General features: G+C 39.3%; 1 protein-coding gene across 1 annotated transcript; it reads left to right on the forward strand.

The window, feature by feature from the left end:
- The first annotated feature begins 1,309 nt into the window (after positions 1 to 1,309).
- On the forward strand, positions 1,310 to 19,426 carry ARL6 (ADP ribosylation factor like GTPase 6). The gene is made up of 8 exons (XM_066340829.1): positions 1,310 to 1,329; positions 3,935 to 4,074; positions 5,974 to 6,035; positions 8,206 to 8,274; positions 10,635 to 10,729; positions 14,495 to 14,624; positions 16,069 to 16,124; positions 18,665 to 19,426. The coding sequence occupies exons 2-8, from the start codon at positions 3,952 to 3,954 to the stop codon at positions 18,688 to 18,690; spliced, it is 561 nt and encodes a 186-aa protein (XP_066196926.1). The 5' UTR covers positions 1,310 to 1,329; positions 3,935 to 3,951; the 3' UTR covers positions 18,691 to 19,426.
- Positions 19,427 to 20,070: the final 644 nt, after the last annotated feature.

Raw genomic sequence — 20,070 nt, forward strand, 5'->3', positions numbered from 1 at the left:
CCCACAGTTCACAGCATCAGGGGAAAAAAACTGTGCACATTACAAGCTGTAAACAGCCGGGCACTCTTCTTCTTGGGAAACACTGTGAATCTGAATTTTAAATGGCTTTTAATGTGCTATTAAGATTCTGCAGTACTGTTCACCCTCCTCATGGTGATTCACTGAGCCATGCAACTCCTCTAGTATTTGTCAAAGCTTTCACTGACAAAAGCAGTCTTAAAACTGATCATATTATGTAAATAATGCCAAGGCAACGCAGGACGATTCACAAAGAAGTGAATGCCATACACAACAACCAGACCCCAAAAAAGCTTAGAGTTATAATGAGCCTTTCATTGCATAAAATCACATCATGCAATGGAAGAGTGAACAGAAGTAGCTGTGGAGTAACAGGAAATGAGTGTCAGATGCCCACAGTCCATTACATCCTGCTCATTTTACACGGGAAGAGCTTTTGCACCAAGGGCTGTCAGGTTTAACACAGTGTACATACATAATGAAGAATGAATATTTCATTTTAGAATTGGTTACAGAAATGGCTTTGCCATTCTGTGTTCTCCAGTGAATTCGGAACTATTCCTCAGATATGAACTGATTACAAATAGAAACACCCTCCTCTATCATATATACACCTCTCAGCTTGATTAGCTCTTAGAAAGTGCTTCACCACAGAGTTTCACTGCGGGATTAATGCTACCTGCCTTTTCCTTTAGTGGCTCATAATGCCACGGCAAGGCAATCTCATCTTTTAGTCGGAACCTTCCCGATATAAGAAATAGAGCAGACCTTCAACCACTCTGATGGGACTATGATTACGCAGGGGAAAAAAATATTAATCCGAAGTGTATTTGCAGCCTCTCTGCCTGGCCTGGACAGGCTGCCTTTCTCCCACAGCCTGCTGCTGCCACTGCCCCAGGGACGCGTGAATTTGAGATTTTCCCAACTCCGGCAAAGCGCCGGGTTGGGAACGGGAGGTGCTGTAAACACCTCGGGAGGCCGTTCTTACTTAGAGGTTTCCTTCTGTGCTAATCGCCATCCTCAAGAGGATTTATCCCGGCACTCTCGTTGCTGCTATGCAAGGAAGAGGGGCACTGGTTGGAAACAATTCCAGAGGCGCTGGACTTGAACATTGAAGCGACCGTCCCTGAGCCCTCCCCAGTCCCCACAGCGCCGCCGCGGCCGGGGGCGTGGCTTCGGGCGGGCCCCGCCCCAACGCCCTCCCCGCCATTGGCCGGAATGGGCGGGGGCAGGACGGGATTGGTTGGGCGGGGAGGGGGCGGAGCTCCTGTTTCCTCGGCAACGGCGGCGCCCGGCGCCTCCCGCGCCCAGGTCGGTGCTGAGGCCTCGGGGCTTCGGGGGCCGCTCTGGGGAGGGGGGACCCGGTACCGGCCTTGCCCTTCCCGGGGGGCCCTGTGCCGCTCTGGGAGAGGAGACGCTGTCCTGGCCTGGGAGAAGGGACCCGCGGCCGGCTGCCGGGGCGGCTCGAGGCCTTGTGGTGCCGACGGGAGGGAGGGAAGGCCAGCCCTGGGAGCCGCGGTCCCGAGCAGCCAGGCGTTGTCCCGAGTTAGGGCCTTGCTCCCCGTGTGCCAGAGGCCGAGCCACGCACAGAGCCGAGGTATTTGATTTATTTCTGGTTCTGCGCAGAAAGGGACGCTGGGAGGCAAATCCACCGAGCCGGCACGGCCACTACCAAAGCTTTTCACTGTTTATACGTTTTAGCAAACGAAGGCATTAATGTTCGCTGACTGCAAGTCACCTAGTTCTCTTGTTAATTAGTATCCTGTCTTTGTTGGCTAATGATTCTCTCGCTTCCCATGCTAATTAGACCGTATGCTCAGCCTTTCTCTCCTTTTGTATCTCAGGCCACTGAAATATATCCAGCCCTAAACCTAAAAAAGGCACTTTTACCGAAAAAAAATAATTTGGCTTTCCAACACCTGGACATCACTTAGAGCTTGTTTGTTGGCCGCTCTCTCTTTCAGGGAATAAATCTCCTTTGTTGTTGATTAGGCTTGAAAATAGACAAAGGTCAGACATGAAAGAGCATTCTTTCTTAAGAAAAAAGCTTATAGAGTTTGCTGTTAAGCTTCTGGACCAGACTCTAGCTTAAATAATTTTCAGAGACCTCTGATGTATCCTGTAGACGACATTGTAGATAACATTGTAGACGAAATATCAGCTGGCAAAAAAGAGGGGGGAAAAGGGCATCTGTAACTGCTGTAACTCTTCACAGATGAGAAAAAGCCATGAAAATAGGGGCAGGGTAAAAAGTCAAGGGTACATTTCTCTCCCACTGTGTCCTTCAATAATGACTGTGCCAACTGGTAGGAAAATTTGCTAGAAAAACTTGGCTCTAATTAAAATGTTGCTAGGAACTGTTGTGTATTTAGGGGTTTAGATTTAAAAGTGAAGTCCTAGAAGTATTTTTAAGGGCTTGTAATTCCTCTTGTTTCATTTTAGGAGTGCCTACAATGTATTTTTTTGACCCCGTCATCTAAAATATGTAGATGAAGCTCTTGACTGGATAAGAAAGCAATGTGTCTTGGAGCAGGGTGTTGTCAGGTTTATTTGATAATAAACAGCTTTAATCTGCTCTCTGAGTTGTATATATGGATTAGAAAAGGAGTGGGGCATAAAACAAAGGGACTTAGAATGGGACATGCTATAACTAATGTTGGGTGGTTTTAACTTGGTAATAACTCTGTGTAGCTGTAATGTAAATCACAACCAGTCCTGAATCAAAATGCACCAGATAAAGCTTTAAAAAAAAATCTGTTATTAAAAAGGAAAAAACATCCTTTACCCAGAATGATTACTTATGTGACATTATTAAATGCAAAAATTTAAAATTATTAAAAAGCAGTTAACCATCAGTTTGTAATCAGTGGGTGAAAAAGTGTGGTCAAAGATTTGTTTTTGATGGGTTTTTTTTACCTTTTCCCCCTCCTGCTATGATTTCCTGGGGTAATTAAGCTTGCAGCCTGAGTTATCCAGTGCTGTGGATTTTTTATTTATTGTGAAGAAAGCAGCCTTCACCACTCCTGAAATCCTCTGACCTTCATTAAATACTTTAATAATCAATATATAATTTTTATTATTGTATAATATATATATTTTATATTTTATTATTATTATTATATGTATAATATATTCTATATTTCAGTTGTGTGATAGCTGAAATGATTTCTAGTGGAATTCCTTCAGGACAGACAAGGGTTATCCTCTTTGCAGAGCATGTTTAGCCAGGTATTGCAGGCGACACGTGATGTAAGCTCCTTTGAATGTGCCACTGCCAGGTAACTTCAGCCAGAGTCTGGGCAGCAGCAGAGAGCTGGCATCTCCCTCACCTGTGGGTGAATGTTTCGGTGTCTGTGAGATCTACTTTAATCACCTTCTGTTTGTGGTGAATGAAGAGTTCATAATTCATACATGTCAATATGGGCAAAACTTGTTAGAATTGGAGTTTGAATTGAATCAACAGAGAGTGCTTTATTTAACGCAGGGCTCAGTAAATTCTGTAGCAGGTGCTGAAGAATGGAAGTAGTGTTTTGCTGTCTGAGTGATGGCCTGCTGGCAGCTGGAGGTAAAGATGACGGCCCTCTGTTTCTGCTCAGCTCAGTGGGAGCCCTGGTGGCGCTGCAGCTCTGCCCCTGTTTGGGGCAGACGTTTTCTGCCCGGCCAATCGAGGGCATTGTGTGATGGAGCCAGGGCTATAAACAGCCAGTCTACTTTGGTATCCAGGCCTCCTGGCGCTAATCGGCTTACCCTGCATGTGCTTATGTGCAGGGCCGGCCCCTGGGACAGTGTTTGTGTAGGGTCGTGCTCACGCCATCCTCTGCCGGGCGTGAGGCTGCTCAGCCCCATGCCCACCCCCGGTGCCAGCGCTGCCCTGCAGGTAGCACTTTTCCAACAGCTCTGATTCCCTGAACCACAGGTGATCCAGCCACCGCCATGGGATTGTTTGACAAGCTGGCAGGATGGCTTGGGCTGAAGAAAAAGGAGGTTCACGTCTTGTGCCTTGGCTTGGACAACAGCGGCAAAACAACCATCATCAATAAACTTAAACCTTCAAATGTAAGTAAAACAACCATCATCAATAAGTTTAAACTTACGAATGTATGTAAAACAACCATCATCAATAAGCTTAAACCTACGAATGTATGTAAAACAACCATCATCAATAAGCTTAAAGCTACAAATATAAGTAGGCTGCTTGGTTTAAGTTTGTTTGATCTGGGTTTGCATGCTCTTGTACTGTGCCCATGGAAAAGATGTGAAGAGCTTGTGATTTAGCACAGTGGAACAAATAAATTGTAAGATTTTCCAGCTAACTAAAACTAAGGGTAAGCATTCACACGCACATTATTTTCCAAAAAAACCCCCACTGTTACTGTGGCACACTTTTGTTAAGGTCACCCAACAAGGAAGGGTTTATGATGGCTGAAATCAGGATCTGAAACAATCACTTAAATCACTTAAATAATTGCCGCAGGATTGCAGTTACGAGTGATTTGAACATTTAGTACATTTAATACAATTGTACAACAACTTATCATGTTCATTTTGATGTCTTCCTGAAAAATAGTAATTGCATAAGAAGTAATAAAATAAGTAATAATGTGCAGATGCACATTTAAGAGTGACTTCACTGATTTTAAAGCAGAATAATTTTCAAAATAAGTAGCATTAATACTTGCAGTTCATTCATCCAGTGAAAAGTGTTTGAGGTCACAAAGAGTGCCTAATATTCTGAAAATAGGATTACCTTTTTTCTAGATATTTTCTTGTTTATGGACTAGAAATAGATTAATTTTGGTAGGCATGTTCAAAGGTTGTGCAAAGATTATGTGCATCTGGGAAACTGATTTCTGCTGTTTATTATCAGGACACAGCTTTATTATTATTAATAATAATATTTTTCATTGAATTTTACCTGATGAGTCCACTGGACATTGTTTAAAAAGTGTGACATAGTGAAGAGTCTGCTACTCTTCCATTCCTGGCCATTATTCTCCCACTGAAAATTGAGTAGATTTCCAAACAAAGACTATAAACTATTTGCTGTCTGCTGCCAGTTGTTTGGGAGAAAGGCTACAATTTGTACCAGGCAAATTGTATCTTTATGTAATTACTGAGACCTTTTTGTAGAGGGTTTTTATGTCATGCCTTAAGCAGTAAAGGATTCCTAACTAGAGTTGAATGCAGACTTGGATATTTATCACAATGGGCATTAGAGAAGCTCTCAGGGGAATTACATGAGTAGAATTTAAAAAAAAAAAAAATTGTAATGAGAATTTACAGGAGGATGACTTTTTATCCAACTTGTGTAAGTCCTACCCTTGCAAGATGTGCCAAACAGTCTAGCATGCAACAAATGTCATTAGATCAAAGTTAATAAAACAGTTTATTTTTAGTAAGTACAATGGACAGGTGACTCAGAGCTCTGGGTCAACCCAGTCTTCTTAAGATGTGCTGCTTTGCCCCAGAAGCAATATATTAGGGCCTGGCAAATCCACATTTTTCCATCTGTCTGCAGTGGTTTCTGCTGGACCTGCCTATGGATGGTGTTGGGAATAAGGGGCTCTAGGAGTCTGTGCAAGGATTGCATGTCACTTTCTCAGACAGCTCCGTAATCTATGGGATATGACCTTTCTTCCTGCTCAATATCGATGCTTCTTAGAGGTGCTATTCTTTTCCACCACCTTGGCTGATGGGTTCCTTGGCCAGCTCAGTAGTAAATCAGTCACCAGACACATCTCTTACTAATGCTTTGTGTTCTGGCAATTCCAGTAGTGTTCACTCTATTCCCAAAAAACACAAACCCCTTGATTCTGAATTTCTTTACTGGGAACTTTTTTAATATTGCACAGTTTGGGGCAAAATTAGATCTGTAATGTATTTGTGCTTCAAGTGTATTTCAGTATTGGCGTTTTCTAATTTGATTGTAAAATCTGTGCTTTCTTTCCTTCAAAGGCTCAAACTCAGGACATCGTTCCAACAATAGGATTCAGTATAGAGAAATTCAAAACTTCAAGGTAATACTTTCTTTCTTCATTAGCAGTAGTGATTATTATACAATAGTTGGACATAATTATCTCTTTCTGTGGGTTTGTAACTGAGTATCGTGTGTGGTGGTGTAATGACCTGGCATTGCAGTTTGTTGAAGTGTAGTACCCATGAGACCTAATCATGGTCGAGGACTGAGTGTGTTAGAATATAATGTGTGTTTTGTGCTGCTATAAATCTATTAAATTTTTTTAAAGTTTGGGTTTGTTGTTGTTTTTTGGGTTTTTGTTTTGTTTTGTTTTTTGTTTTTGTTTGTTTGTTTTGTTTTTGGTTTTTTGTTTGTTTGGGTTTTTGGTTTTTGGGGTTTTTGGTTTGTTTTTTTTTTTTAGTTTTTTTAGGGTTTTTTTCGGGTTTTTTTGCAGTGGCATGTATAAACATCTGATCCCTGTCTGTTGAGTTTCAGAATAGGGCACTGTTACAGACTGGAGGAGAGACAGCTGCTGAGGTGGCAGCCTATATTCCACTCTCAATCTGGTAACCTAAATTAAGCACTCTCACTGGAGGTCCTCTGAACAGATTGCAGTGTAATCTCATTAAATGCAAAAGGATGGCTACAGCATTAGCAATGTGAAGGTGGCAGGAGCAAAGGCCAGGAAACAGAGTAATAAGTCATTAGTTGAATGAAGACTAAGATTTAGATTAAGGATGTCGTGACACCAGGGTATTTCAGGGAGGCAGCATCATTTTGTAGCCTTCACTGGATCTTTTTTGTGTGTGGAGTTAGTCTTCAAACCAAGCAGTATAGCCTCACTGGGTGGAATATCTGCAAGAAAATTGTTTATTCCTTGGGCTGAAAAAATTGTTTATTCCTTGAGCTGATATGTGAGACTGGGAGGTTTCATATTTCTCTAAGAGCTTCCACAACTGAGCTCTGTCTCAATAAAGTACATGAGACAAATTTGGGACTTCCTGTGTGAGAATGTAAATTAATTTATATTGCTTTTTAAAATTCTGATCCTGTAGTAAGAGAGATGATGATCTGTAAATACACAGTGTAGAATGATTTAGAAAAAACCAAGAACAACCCCTAAAAAAGCCACCCAAAACCTCAAACTCTACAAACTGACAAACCAAAACTCTGTGTCTGGACATAGAGTAGTAAGGATGTCTGGAGAGCTTCCTTTTCCTAACGTCATTATTTTGGTGTGGTCTCCTCCACTCTCCCAAAAAAGGAGAGCCTAATTCTTAATTCTCAATGTTTCAGGAGCAGATGAGAACCTTTTGTAGTGTTCAGTAAGTTGCCTTGCTGTATGTAGTGTTTGGGTGAAATCTCACAGTGGCAAAGGCTGCTCTTTGTAGCTTGGCCATCTGAACTTACCTGTTTTTACCAAAATGTAATTTTTTTTTTTCCAAAAGGTGGAATTTCTTTTTTTTAAAGCCTTTTATTTTGCATACATTTTTACCTGCCTGTGACAGAGGGTCACACTTGGGGCTGCTGTTAGGAGCATGAAAGGACGAGGCAGGCCAGCAGGAGGTCAAGCAGGAAAGTTTCTATTTTATTTTTCTGACTCCATAATATATACAATTTTACAGACAGGCCAAGATTGGGTACACAGGTAGCCACCTCTTCGACTTCATTGGTGAACACCACCATCAATCATTTTTCTCCTCCTAGAGAGGAGAAGTATGTAAACAAAGATAATTTTCTAAAAACATGCATAGTTTACTTGAAGCTTCGTGAGAACAAAATACAAACAGTGAAAAGCAGGTAAACTTGAGGCAGCACCTGCCTAGGGACAGAATTTAAGACAGGCCATAGATTTTAAATCGTGGTTCATCCCCATTTCATTTACTCACATCAATAAACAATATTTGATTGCAGCATGATAGAGAGAGAGACTGAATGGGAGCTTATTTTGCATTTGATTTAACTTTAAATAATTGTTTTAGTTCTTTGATTGAGACAATAAACACATTTTCCATTTTGAAATATTTCTATAATAAGACTGCAAAACTGAGTAGGATCATTTGAAGACAGATAGTGCAACCAGAGTTCCTTTGGGAGTTTTTGTCTGTTCATTTGGATTCAAGTTGATCTGGTTTGGTTGTGATTTTTTTTTGGTCAGAGTAGCAAAGAAAATAGATGTACTTTGGATTTTGTTCTTTATCCTGGACCTCATGCACTTCTTTTCTTTGCAGTTTGTCTTTCACAGTGTTTGATATGTCAGGTCAAGGGAAATACAGAGACCTCTGGGAACACTACTACAAGTAAGCCTGTAATTTATTTTAAAGCATTGCTGTTCATATTAACTGTTGTGTAGGTTATTTAAACAGAAGTATGCTAATATCTAATGGTTAGAAATGATTCAGATAAGGCTTATACCTGGTGTTTGACAGAAGTTTAGTCTGGATAAATAAAACTTTTTGTTCTCACAAATGAAAATTTTTATCTGCTTTTTCTGTGCTTTTGGGAACAACTTGGGAGAACATATACTAGAGATGAGATTTAAATGTTGAAACATGAAAACCAGTCCTGTAAGAAAGTTCAAAATTAGTTAGGTTTCAAATTTTTCAGTCCTTCTGTAAGTCATTGACTTAAAACCTGCAAGATGCTGGCTGATGGCTGATATTTTTAGAGGTGAAGGAAATGAACCTCTGAGGATAAAGCACATGTACCTAAGAACCTGAACATTCTTAATGTTATTTACTAAATAGGATATTCTCTGTACTTTATAACACCCTGGTATTGTCTTTTGGTAATAGATGGGCACCATTCTGTGGTTTTGGAGTTTTTAGTGAAACCTAATCTTTATTTGCGTTGTCTCGTTGCTATTCTGTAATGCCTGATCTTGATCTAGATAACATGAACAATACTAAACCATGCAGAAGTACCTTGGAGAAGGAAAAGGGAGAAATTCTGGAGATTATAATATTGATTAAATATTAACATCAGTTGGTAGAGCCTGAATTGCTTTTTAACTGAGGATTAATGCTTCCTTTCCTTTCTGTGCAAATTGTGTTGGCATTGAAAACATTTGGCTAGGAGATCTTCATTGCTCAAGAGTGTTAGATTTGCATTTCAGTAACTTATGCCCTCAGGCTGCTCTCAAAATACTAGCAGACTGCTTCATAAGCAAATAATTTTTGTGATTGCTGTATTTAATGCAGTAACTTATCCCTTGTGAGGCATAAATGGCTCTTTCATCTTAACAATAACTTTGTAACAGTAAGGGAGTTTTTAGGTTATGCTGACAGTGAAATATGCACTTGTATCCACCTGTGGTCCTGATCCAGTGCAGTAGCTGCATATTTAAGATTCACTTCTAAGAACTTCTGGAATACTAATTAATTAATAATTAGTATTGATTTAAAAATATTATGTAAATAATTATGTGCTATTATAAAGTTAAGCAAATATAATTTTTCAGGAAATTAAATCTGGGCAGGCATCAAAGTAGTTGCCTTGGAGTCCTTCAAGTCTGGACTTCTATTTAGTTTGAAAGTATCTTCTAGGTCATCCTCTAAGTACATTTATCTTAAATAATTCCAAAGTCATGTTGTGTCCTTATCCCTGTTACTTCTTTGTGAAGTTATTTTTTTGGTGGTCAATACATGCCAGTACTCATGATTCCTCTGGTAAAATATTCTATGCTCATGAAAATTACCTAGGCATTTTCAGCTTTCATGTAAAGCTTAATTTACTAAAGGTTCTGTACACCAGAAAAGAATGGGCCTCCTCATACAATCTTGGGCTGCTCAGGTTAGTTCTGGTTTCCAGTAGGTGTAAAACTGTTTCTTATCAAAATACAAAGGTAGATGGTGCTGGAGGCTAAAGAATGTATTCATAATGGTCTCTCAGAGAAATGGAAAGTGAAGAAGTGAGTATTACATTAAAATATAAAGTAAATATACTTTCTGTGAGTGAATTATAAATTTGTGAGGCTTTCATTGGTTTTCAAAATAAGTTTCAATAAATAGAACATCAAGTCAAAATAATCAGTAACATCCTGAAATAATGAGTTGAGTAGTTGCATATATATTGTGAGCATTGTCATACTACCAGCAAAATGTCCTAATGTTTTGAAATAGTTTCAAGTTTTCACCTATTATTTGACAAAAAAAAAAAAAAAAAAAAAAAAAAAAGAGAGAGAGGGAGAAAGATCCTGTTTATGCAGGATATGTAAAGGTTAAAATAACCTGTGGACACAGTGTTTTTTTTCTAAAAAGGTATTTGACCTTTCTCTAAATAAACTTTAGTACAGGAAATACAGAAGTCCTGTAAAGATCTATCTTTGAGGTTTTTTCCTGTCTGTGTCAAAATAGCAGTTGATTACATTTTGAGTTCATTTTTCAATCTGAGTAATAAATGCTTTTCTGAAAGGTGTGTGGAGATGGAACCTTGTAGGGGCGGGTAACAACCTTACGTCTAAAAAAATGATGCATGTTACCAAAAGATTGAATTTAGAAATAAGACTGAATTGTTAGGTTAATGGTAAATAACAATGACAAAATTTAGAGGTAAAATCAGTTTTGTTTGGACTTTTTTCTTGGTGTTTCTTCTGAAGCCTTTTCTTGTTCACAGTTTGAGAACCTGTAATTTGCCTCTTTGCTCTTTTTATGTTATACAGAGAAGGCCAAGCCATTATTTTTGTCATTGATAGCAGTGACAAATTAAGAATGGTTGTGGCCAAAGAAGAACTTGACACCCTTCTGAATCATCCAGGTGAGGAGGCTTTTTTCCCCTTCTGTGTCCATATTTGTTATGTTATCTTAAGAAAAGCCCTTATCTGACACATTCTGAGTACTGTGCTAGTATTTTAACCATTCATGAATATTAGCAGAATAACAGTCTAGAAAAACTTGTGGGTTTTTTTTTCTCTATTCCCATTTAGAAGTTGGTCACCTTCAGCTTTCTAAACTGAATTGGGTTGATCTCTTATTAATCAATATAGATCAAAAGTTACATTGTTTTGAGAAAGAGTAGGCTTTGAGTTGGAAGCTGGAGAGTCTTCTTGTGATGACCAGCACAGACAAAACTGTATCTCCCTGTCTGTTTTTTCCCATGAGGACAGCTAATTCCTTTAATGTAACATTTAATTTTCTTTTGTCATCTTCATTGTAATGTTTTATGCTTTAGCCAGAACTAAGGAGTTTTTTATACACTGGTATTATTTTAGACAATAATTACACCAGTCAGGTTCAATTCCCTATGGAAGAGTAAATGAGAGGCTTTGTGATCAGGGCCTTGGCTTTAGGGATTTGGCTTGTTTTTTTGGTTTTTTTTTACATGAGACTGCACCTTAATCAAGTTCTGGTATCAGTCAATTCTTTGCCATTCCATGTATCCAACATTACTGGGATGTGTCTATAAGCAATATGCAATTTTGACTTTCAGCACTTTTGGTAGTTGCTCTGTCTAACCAGAATATAAAACTACATCCAGGAAGTTTAAAAGTGAAATAATCCTGTGATTCCTTAATTATTTATTAAACTGATAGAGCCTTTACTTGTGGGATTCCCACGCTGAAAATAAGAAAGGAAAAGCTGACTTGCATTTCTAGGAGAAGCAATGTGTGATAGGGACAAATATGTTCCCATGACTTTGTTTTCCATGATGACTGTATATAACAGTTTAATTCATCAACAAAGATGCTGGAGCTGACTGGGCCTCCTTATTCTCATTCTCTAATTTCTCTCATTCAAAGGCATGGGCTACTTCAAATGCAGACACTGAAAAGACAGTGTTACAAAAGTCACAGGGAGGATGAGGTGAGCCAAAGGCTGCAAGTGGATTACACAGAGGCCAGGGCACTTTGTACCAAATCAGGAATTAACTGCAGCAGTAAAAGCCAATTCTGTTAAGTAAAGTGGAACCACCCAGAGCCAAGGTTAAAGGTAAAGACTGCTGGGAGAAGTTACTGGTTTAGTAGAGTGCAGAAGAGTGAAAATGTTTAGACAGAATAGAAGCAACCATGGGTGGGGCTTTTCATTTAGGCATTAGTAGGTCACCAGTGCTGACCTAGCAGGTCAGTGCTGTTCAGTTGTTCATGAATTTGTGTCTTCAAATTACACAAGCCCAGGCTCTGGCCGCTGAGTGCAGTCCTGAGAGCCAAGAGAGAGCAGTGGTGTATTTCTGCCTTGGAGTGGCTTAGCTCCAATACAGCAGCAGTGTCACTGATTTATCAGTTTTGATATATCACATCTAAGGGAACCAAAGGGCTTAAAAAGTTCTTCTAGGATAATGTTCAATAAAAGCAGCTGTTAGGTGAATCAATATACAACTGGTTTGCTATATCAATATTTTGATTTGAATTAGTGTTCTGCCTTTCTTGCTGCATACCCTACTTTCTCCCAATCTGTGTTTCTGGCTGTGTCATCCTCCTGGAGTGGTTTAAATGTTCATGTTTACCTAAGTTTTAAATGGAATGGAATCATTTCCTGTCTCTGAAAATCTTAGCAATCCTGCAGTAAAACAGTTCCCTGTCTTTTTGCCAGGCTTTGCCTGAGGGAAAGGGAAGGGAATGTGTCCTCTGAAGCATTAATGGAGTTAGAAGTTGTACTAGCTGGGACTCTTCTGTGAATCAGAGCTATAAATCATTTTTACTTACATTAATGGACAATGAACTCTTCAAATAACAGCTTGTTTAATGATAGCTGTATCATATTTTGGTTTTTTACTCTAATTTCATTCTTCAGCACTTTGAAAGATGGTAGCCATAGATTACCTGGATTAGATGATGACACTTGGGTCACTTCACCTCCAGCACATGCTTCTAAACTAAACTGAAATTCTTGTAAACTTGAAATTCTCTGTGTAATATTGCACATCTAGTGTCTGGACTATTTTTAATGTGTTAATTCATAACCACTTGCAGCTGGAAAATGTTTGCTTTCCATTAGTAACTGTGAAAAGTGTGGGAGGGAAATACTGCACATTAGGAAATAATACAAATTTCTGTGACCATGACTTTATTTGGCAAAATATCTTTGGGTGTACATTATAAGTCTGGGTGGGTAGGTTGTGCCCCTTTCTAATTGTTTAGGAAAACACTGGAAACTCCTTGTTTAACTTGGCTGTTTGCATATATAATATTGGTTAATTTATGTGGTTTTAATTTACCCCTAACCTGCAGCCTATGGGTACTAGAATTAATTTAATGATACTGTAAATTAATCTAAAAGTTTCATTCAGGAGACTCAATAGCTGTTCAACTATGGAATCAAAACAGAGATTTATTTATACTGTGCTTGTATTTTGAGGCCTTTGACTTGTGTTTATGGATATCAGAGGGCAAAAGAGCTCCAGGCAGGGTAAACAGTTTGTGAAAATTGTCAGTGTTTTTGATCAGCACTTACATCTCTGAATGAATGTGGGGAGGTAGTGTTGTCTCCACTGATTCTGTGGAAAGGTTTAGTAGGGAGGTAGAAAAGAACATAATTAGGAAAGTTCAAATCATTTCAGCACTGACAGTTTGTTGGGATTTTGGGGGGTTTTATCATCCTCCTGCCCATCAGCAGGGGCAGATGGCTTATGTTTGACATTTTTAAATAAATCCTTCCCTAATTTCCTGTGTGAAATAACCTTTTCTTTTTACTATTTTAAAAAAGAGCCTGTGTAGCAATTTTCTTTGAGGTAATAGTGTGTAAGTTCTTTTCCTATCAAGCACTGATGGATAGGCTGAAACCTAGATTTTCCCTAATTCTGTATATCGTCCTTTGTATAAATAATACAAAAAACTCTGAGAGTTAGTCTTGGTGTTGGTAATTTTTTGGCAATGTTACATCTGTAACTTTGAAGACAATATACTTTGTTTCCTTGCAATCACCACATAATCTTTTGGGGTAATCTGTGAGGTTTAAGCTTGTCCATGTGGAAGTATCCCAGAAACTACCAGAGTACTTTGTTTGGTCTGTAGTTCTCACTGCTAGCTGAAAGAGCTTCTGGAGAAGAAGTCCTTCAAGGGAAGGGAGAATAAAGGATGTCCAGACATGTGCACTTTTTTCCAATTTTATAAATTCTATGAAGTAATGGATGCTTTCCAGGGCACTAAAGGATAATTCAGACTTCTCAATTCAGACTCTCATAATGTTGTTGTGACATTATGAATGAACACAAATTATATTTTCCTCCCATTTTATACATCAGTCCTCTCTAAGCAGAGATGTGCAGTGTTTGTAGGCAGTGGTTTGATCTCCTGTTCCTCAGCTTCACCAGCAATTCCTATCTCCAGCTTGAAATGTGGGTATAAAGTAGGGGGGAAGGGGGTGGAAGATTCCCAAACCTGCAAGGAAGTTTGTGAGCATTCTGGAAGCATGCAGCAGAGGCCAGGTGACCCAACAGTGTGTGCATCTTGGTAGGACACAACCTTCAGAGAATTGCAGCTACAGGTGAGCAGAATCCCTTGCTGTGTTGTTTGTGCCTTGTTCCATGCAGAGATGAGTGAGTGTTGCCTCCTGTCCTGAGGCTTCTGTCTCTGCTCATGCCCAGATATTAAGCACCGTCGACTGCCTATTCTCTTCTTTGCTAACAAGATGGACCTCAGGGATGCAGTGTCATCTGTGAAAGTGTCTCAGTTGCTGTCCCTAGAAAACATCAAAGACAAGCCCTGGCATATCTGGTAAAGTTCTCTTTTTCTATCCTTTTATTGGCATTGCTTTGTGCATTCCTATTTTAGCCCTGCCCTGCCACTCACTACTGTATAACATAAATGGAGTAGACAAAAGATAGATTCCACATGTGAAACAGTAGTAATATTAAAATACTTATGATGAAACTTACTTTAAATGTACAGTGCATTCATTTAGACTTTGTCTTGAAAGTTTTCACAGAAGAACTGTTAGCCAAGTAATGGAATGGAGGATTTCCAGTGAAATCAGAAAGCAGGGTTGATATTAGAACAATAGTTGCCATTATATTTTGCTGGCAAATTGAGTAAAATTGTTATCAGAGTGCTCCTGCTAGATTACCTTCTTGATATTTGAGAATATCAATAATAAAACCTTTGGAGTTTTTTTCCACTCTGCAGATGCCTCAGTGAACTGTATTGAAGGGCCATTGAGTAAACTGTTCTCTTCTGTATTCAGAGGGACACTGTACTCTTTGTACTCAGTCATGTTGGAGGGGATTTTTAGCTGTAGGAACTAGTCTTTTCTTCCTGAAGGATGTAAGCTTTACTCAGTGCTGGTGTTCACAAGGAAAAAGCTCTCCTTTTATCAGAAGTGCTTTATAGAAGTTAGGTTTTTTGTCCTATTAAAGTCCTCAGCTGTTATAAATAAAAGTAAAATCAGCAGCTGAATGCTGCTGAAAGCTACAATTTTCATTTTAGGCCCTTTAGTGTTAAACTTGATTACCTGGACATTGTTTTTGTCCAGAAATCACACTCATGAATTCCCAAGTTTTCTTGGAAGATGGCTTTATAGGGAACTGCAGTTACAGTCCAGATTCACTGCTGTGCTGGTTTTCATAAACTGAAGAATGAAGAGCATTTAAACAGTTATCCCCCAGTGATTCAGAAGGTGCATTTACACTGCTGTCAGTGTAGCAGAATAGTTTTATACATTACCAGACACTCCTGGGGTTGCTGTTACAATGAAGTGTGTACACACATACATAATTCCTCCTTCCAATACTCCAGCATTCTCACTGTGTGTAGGAACTGCATGGAGGACATTTGGGCTTGATCATCTCAAAGGTCTTTTTCAGCCCAAATGATTCCATGATTCATGGCTGCTGTGGGAGGGAGTAAACATCTTTCCCAGCCTTGTCTGAGCAGGGAGGTGCTGCAGAACATGTCTGTGGGAGCTCTCCCAGAGCCCCTCGTGTTCTGGGAATGATTCCTTGTGGCTTGAAACTGGAATTAAAATAGGTCACATCATGAAATGGCATTTCCCTATGGGGAAAGTACCCTATATCATTTGAGGACCAGTCTTCTTCATGGGAAGAAAACTTAAGGAAACTGTACCTGATGCTACTTTACAATTACCTAAATTACAAGTTTGGTGATGACTCAACTGAAGCTGGTATTTTTACAATGTTTTTAAAGTTTGATTTGTTTCTTTCAGTGCCAGTGATGCTCTTAAAGGAGAAGGATTACAAGAAGGTGTGGATTGGCTCCAAGGTATATCATATGTAATTCTCTTGCTCTATTTTCATTCTGTTAAACTCTTTCATTTTGTAAGGTTTTTTCTTTATTATTTCCTTTGTTTTCTTTCTGTCCATTTCTGCGGTCAGATCAAATTACACAGTGAGTACTAAAGCTCTATCTCATATTTGGCTTTCATTTACCTCCTTAATGTACACAAAACATCATGTGGGCTTCCCTGACCAAAGTGTGTATTATGAAATACTAATGCACACTCTTGCAAACAGTGTAGCACCTTCATTTAAACAATACCAGCTGCCACACTTCAATTTCTTATTGTGGTGGTTCAGTTTCTTCTTTAATTTATTCTCGATGTCCTGTCCCTGTTTTACATAACTTAATGTTATGTATCAAAAAATGGTGAAAAAAATAAGGCAAGTATGCAGACACTGGTTTTAATTATACACCTTCAACTCTTTAATCCAGAGCCAAAAGAACTTCTTACACTATAAGGATTATAGAACATGCAGACACTCATAACTGCATGGAAAATATCAGATCCAGGTCGGATAATGTCTGACATCCAGCATCTTTCATTACAAACTTGGTACAGATGTTGTGGCATTACAAACCTGGTACAGATGTTGTGTCTCCTGTTGTGTCTGGTCTCTCTCGTGGTCCTGCTCCATGTTTAGATTAGTGAAGTGTGGCATAGTTTTGGCAGACCGGTCCCAGTTTTAGCTCCCTGCTGGCGTTGCTCGTGCTGTGAAGTGCTTTGGGTGCTGGGGCTCGGCTGATGTGCAGCAGCCGCCTGTGCTGTGCCCTGCCGGCCGCCGGGTGTCAGCGCTGGCCCGGGGACAGCCTCCTTCCAAAAGGGTGACAGCCAGCCCCGGCCCCGGGTTAACTCATTCCCTCTGCTCCGAGGACACCAGACTGGCCTTTCTACTTACACTCGTCCTGCTGACTAGAAAAGAATGGTTTGTTTAACCGAGTTATTGTATAGAACAAAGACATTCGCTCATGTTTTCAGAGGGAGGGCTGCTCGCCAAAAATAGTCTTTAGAAAGAGATTTACCATCCTACAGAAGAGCAGTGATGTATCCTCCACCAGCTAAAATTATTCTAGGGTGGGGAACCAGGATCTTGGCATTGGGTTTCCTCCTCTCCTGCATCCTGTCATCATAGAGGCAGATTCCAGATCACAATTTTTCCTAATTTCAGGCATAGTTCTGGCCTAGTAATGCTTTCTTGCTATGTTCAGGGTCTCTGCTTCTCTCAGAGGAGCCTTTAGAGTTTCAATCCAAATTTTGGGTTTGTACATACCTTGATACTACTTAAAAGGGTCTCCAGTGCTTCTGTAAATATTTTCTGACAAAATATTTAGGTTATATATGTGGATTTTTTTAAGCACAGCAAACAGATGCTTCTGCTGTCACTCACATAGCTCTTCATATTCACTTCTTGTGGAGTGTTAAATGGCTAACTTCCAGAGCTGAAAATCCTCATGGATGGACTCTCTCTGAAAATTTCCTGTGACTCCCTGGTTCAGTGAACCCAAAAGCTTAAGAGGGGTTGAGTTTAAGCTGTACTGTCACCTGAGCACGTGTAGTTTGGTGTTGCATTTTATCTTCAGTGTAAGTCCAACAGTTTGGCTATTACATGTTTAAAGGTTGAATACTTTGATATTTCAAGGACAAATTTTTACTCTTGATTCTTCTCATTCCTAGAGCACTAGATGGAAATATTTGGAACAACTCTGTAGTTGTGGTAGTCCCTAAATCACAGCCTGGGGATGCCACAAAATTCAGGGGAGGAAATTACACTTGGTGAATGAGTGCACAATTCTTGTCAGCAGCCAAGCTTTCCTTAGTTTCCTTTTCCAGACCCATTTCACAACTGGGGTGGCAGGGGCAGAAAGTTTTGTGGTTTTCCCCCCTGGTGAAGGCTGAGTTTGCTATTTTCCTATCTTGTAATGGGGTTGCTTTTGCAACAGCACATCCTCCATAGGGTAAAACAAACCTGTCTCACAGCATTCCCCCTTAGACGAGGAAAACTGTGCTGATTACCACATTTTGTAATGGGATGCTGGATGCTTTTGGTAATCAAGAAAATGTTTGAAGTGGGTTGAGAAATGGCAGTCAGGCAGCAATATGGAGAAGTGTGGCTACTGAGAGCAGAGTTTTCATGTGAGTTATTTGAAACCAAACTTAAAAACTTTTGGTGTTGGGCAGTTCATGTTCAGTTAAGTCGAAGCCAAAATGTGTACAAGGAATTGAAATGCATACTTCATAAAACAAACTTCCGGGTCTTATTGTCATCAACGTGGTCTTATAAGCCTAAAGAAGATAAAAATTTGATTAGGTGGAAGACCCTGTTTAATTAGCAAGATTTGAGGAAAACAACTTGGCTGTACAGGAATTTCAGAAGTGGATGAGATAGCAAGTTGAAAACAACTCTGTGTTGTCCCCCGTTCTTGTTACTACACCAAAATATCTAGATCTGTTTTATGTTTTCAAAAAGCAAAATGCAGCAAGAATTCATCTTGTGCTAAGACTGGATGTTTCTTTTTATTGACAGGTCAGATGCAAGCAATGAAGACATGAGAGATAAATAAAGGACCTGTGGGGTTCTTTTACACCCTTTGTCAGTAGGTGAACAAGTTCCTTGGAAAGGAAGAATGATTTGAAGATGAACAATTCACCTAAAATATCCTGTATTGGCTTGTTTCAGTTTAGTATCTCTCCCAGGAAAACTGAATGTAGACAACCTAGCACCTCAGGTATGCACACTGATGAATTAAATGAAAATCTTGTGACTGGAGAGCACATACAAAAAAATATATTTGTGTTAACAACAAACATCTGCATTCATTTGAGGTTTAGGTGATAATTAGCCATGAGTAAATGCCTCTCTGTTTTTTGGGGGGACACCTTTTGAGCAAATGGGAATATTTGTTTTCCAGAGAAAAAATAATCAGCACTTCCTGAAATCCAGCTACATAAGATACCTACTGATTTTAGATGCCCAGTTTTCAGCATTACTGTCATTTTTTTATATTAAAATTTGACATTGGGTTTTTATTATCCATCTCTAATAGACTTCTGTAAGAATATTTTGATTAAAGATACAAGGATTCAAATGTTCAGTATATTTGTTATAGATGATTGCAGATGTTTTTAAGGAATTGCTTTTAATGAAATGTTACAAATTGTTTTTGTGATTTTGCCATTTGCATTCCCATCAATAAAACTTAAAATATATGACATACCCTGATTGGGGTTTTTTTAATTTTATTATGCTTGTTAATGGTCTTTACATCCTAGAGATTTTTTGTTTTCTACTTGTTTCATTTGGAATTTGTTTTATCCATATTCAAGTGGATATAGCATTGTCTATGTAACAAAATGGTATCTCTGTTGCCAAGGTGTTTGTTTTTTTTTATTAATTGCATATATTTTTATACACTACCTAATCAACTGGACTGCTCTTCCACATATTTAAGGATCATATGAATCACAGGATGGGTCAGGCTGGAAGGGACCACAGTGGGGTCATGTGGCCCAACCTCCCTGCTCAGGCAGGACCATCCCAGGGCAGTGGGGCAGGATTGCATCCAGGTGGTTCTGGAATATCCCCAGTGAGGAGACTCCACAGCCTCTCTAGGCAATCTGTTCCAGTGCTTGGTCACTGCACAGTGAAGAAGTTCTTCCTCATGTCCAGTGGAACTTCCTGTGCATCAGTTTCTTGCAAGTTGTGTTTTGAAGATACGGTTAAAGGACAGCTCAGTGGTTTACTAGATCATTATCATGAAATGTGTTACATACTTCTGTTGTGTATAAAGACTGTTTTATTTTCAAAAATAAATGTAATAAACTTTCTGGCTCCAAATATGTGCCATAGGTAACAAATTAAGAACTTTATTTTTGTTCTGCCACCTCTTTGCTTTTAATCCCTCCTCCCTCCTTCAGGAAAGGGCAGACTGA

The sequence above is a fragment of the Sylvia atricapilla genome, chromosome 2 (assembly GCF_009819655.1).
Source record: "Sylvia atricapilla isolate bSylAtr1 chromosome 2, bSylAtr1.pri, whole genome shotgun sequence".
NCBI lineage: Eukaryota > Metazoa > Chordata > Aves > Passeriformes > Sylviidae > Sylvia > Sylvia atricapilla.

Coding starts and splice junctions, on each gene's coding strand:
- ARL6 (XM_066340829.1), top strand. CDS start 3,952: ATGGGATTGTTTGACAAGCTGGCAGGATGGCTTGGGCTGAAGAAAAAG. Junction 14,625..16,068: donor GACAAGCCCTGGCATATCTG/GTAAAGTTCTCT, acceptor TGTTTCTTTCAG/TGCCAGTGATGCTCTTAAAG. Junction 16,125..18,664: donor AGGTGTGGATTGGCTCCAAG/GTATATCATATG, acceptor TTTTATTGACAG/GTCAGATGCAAGCAATGAAG.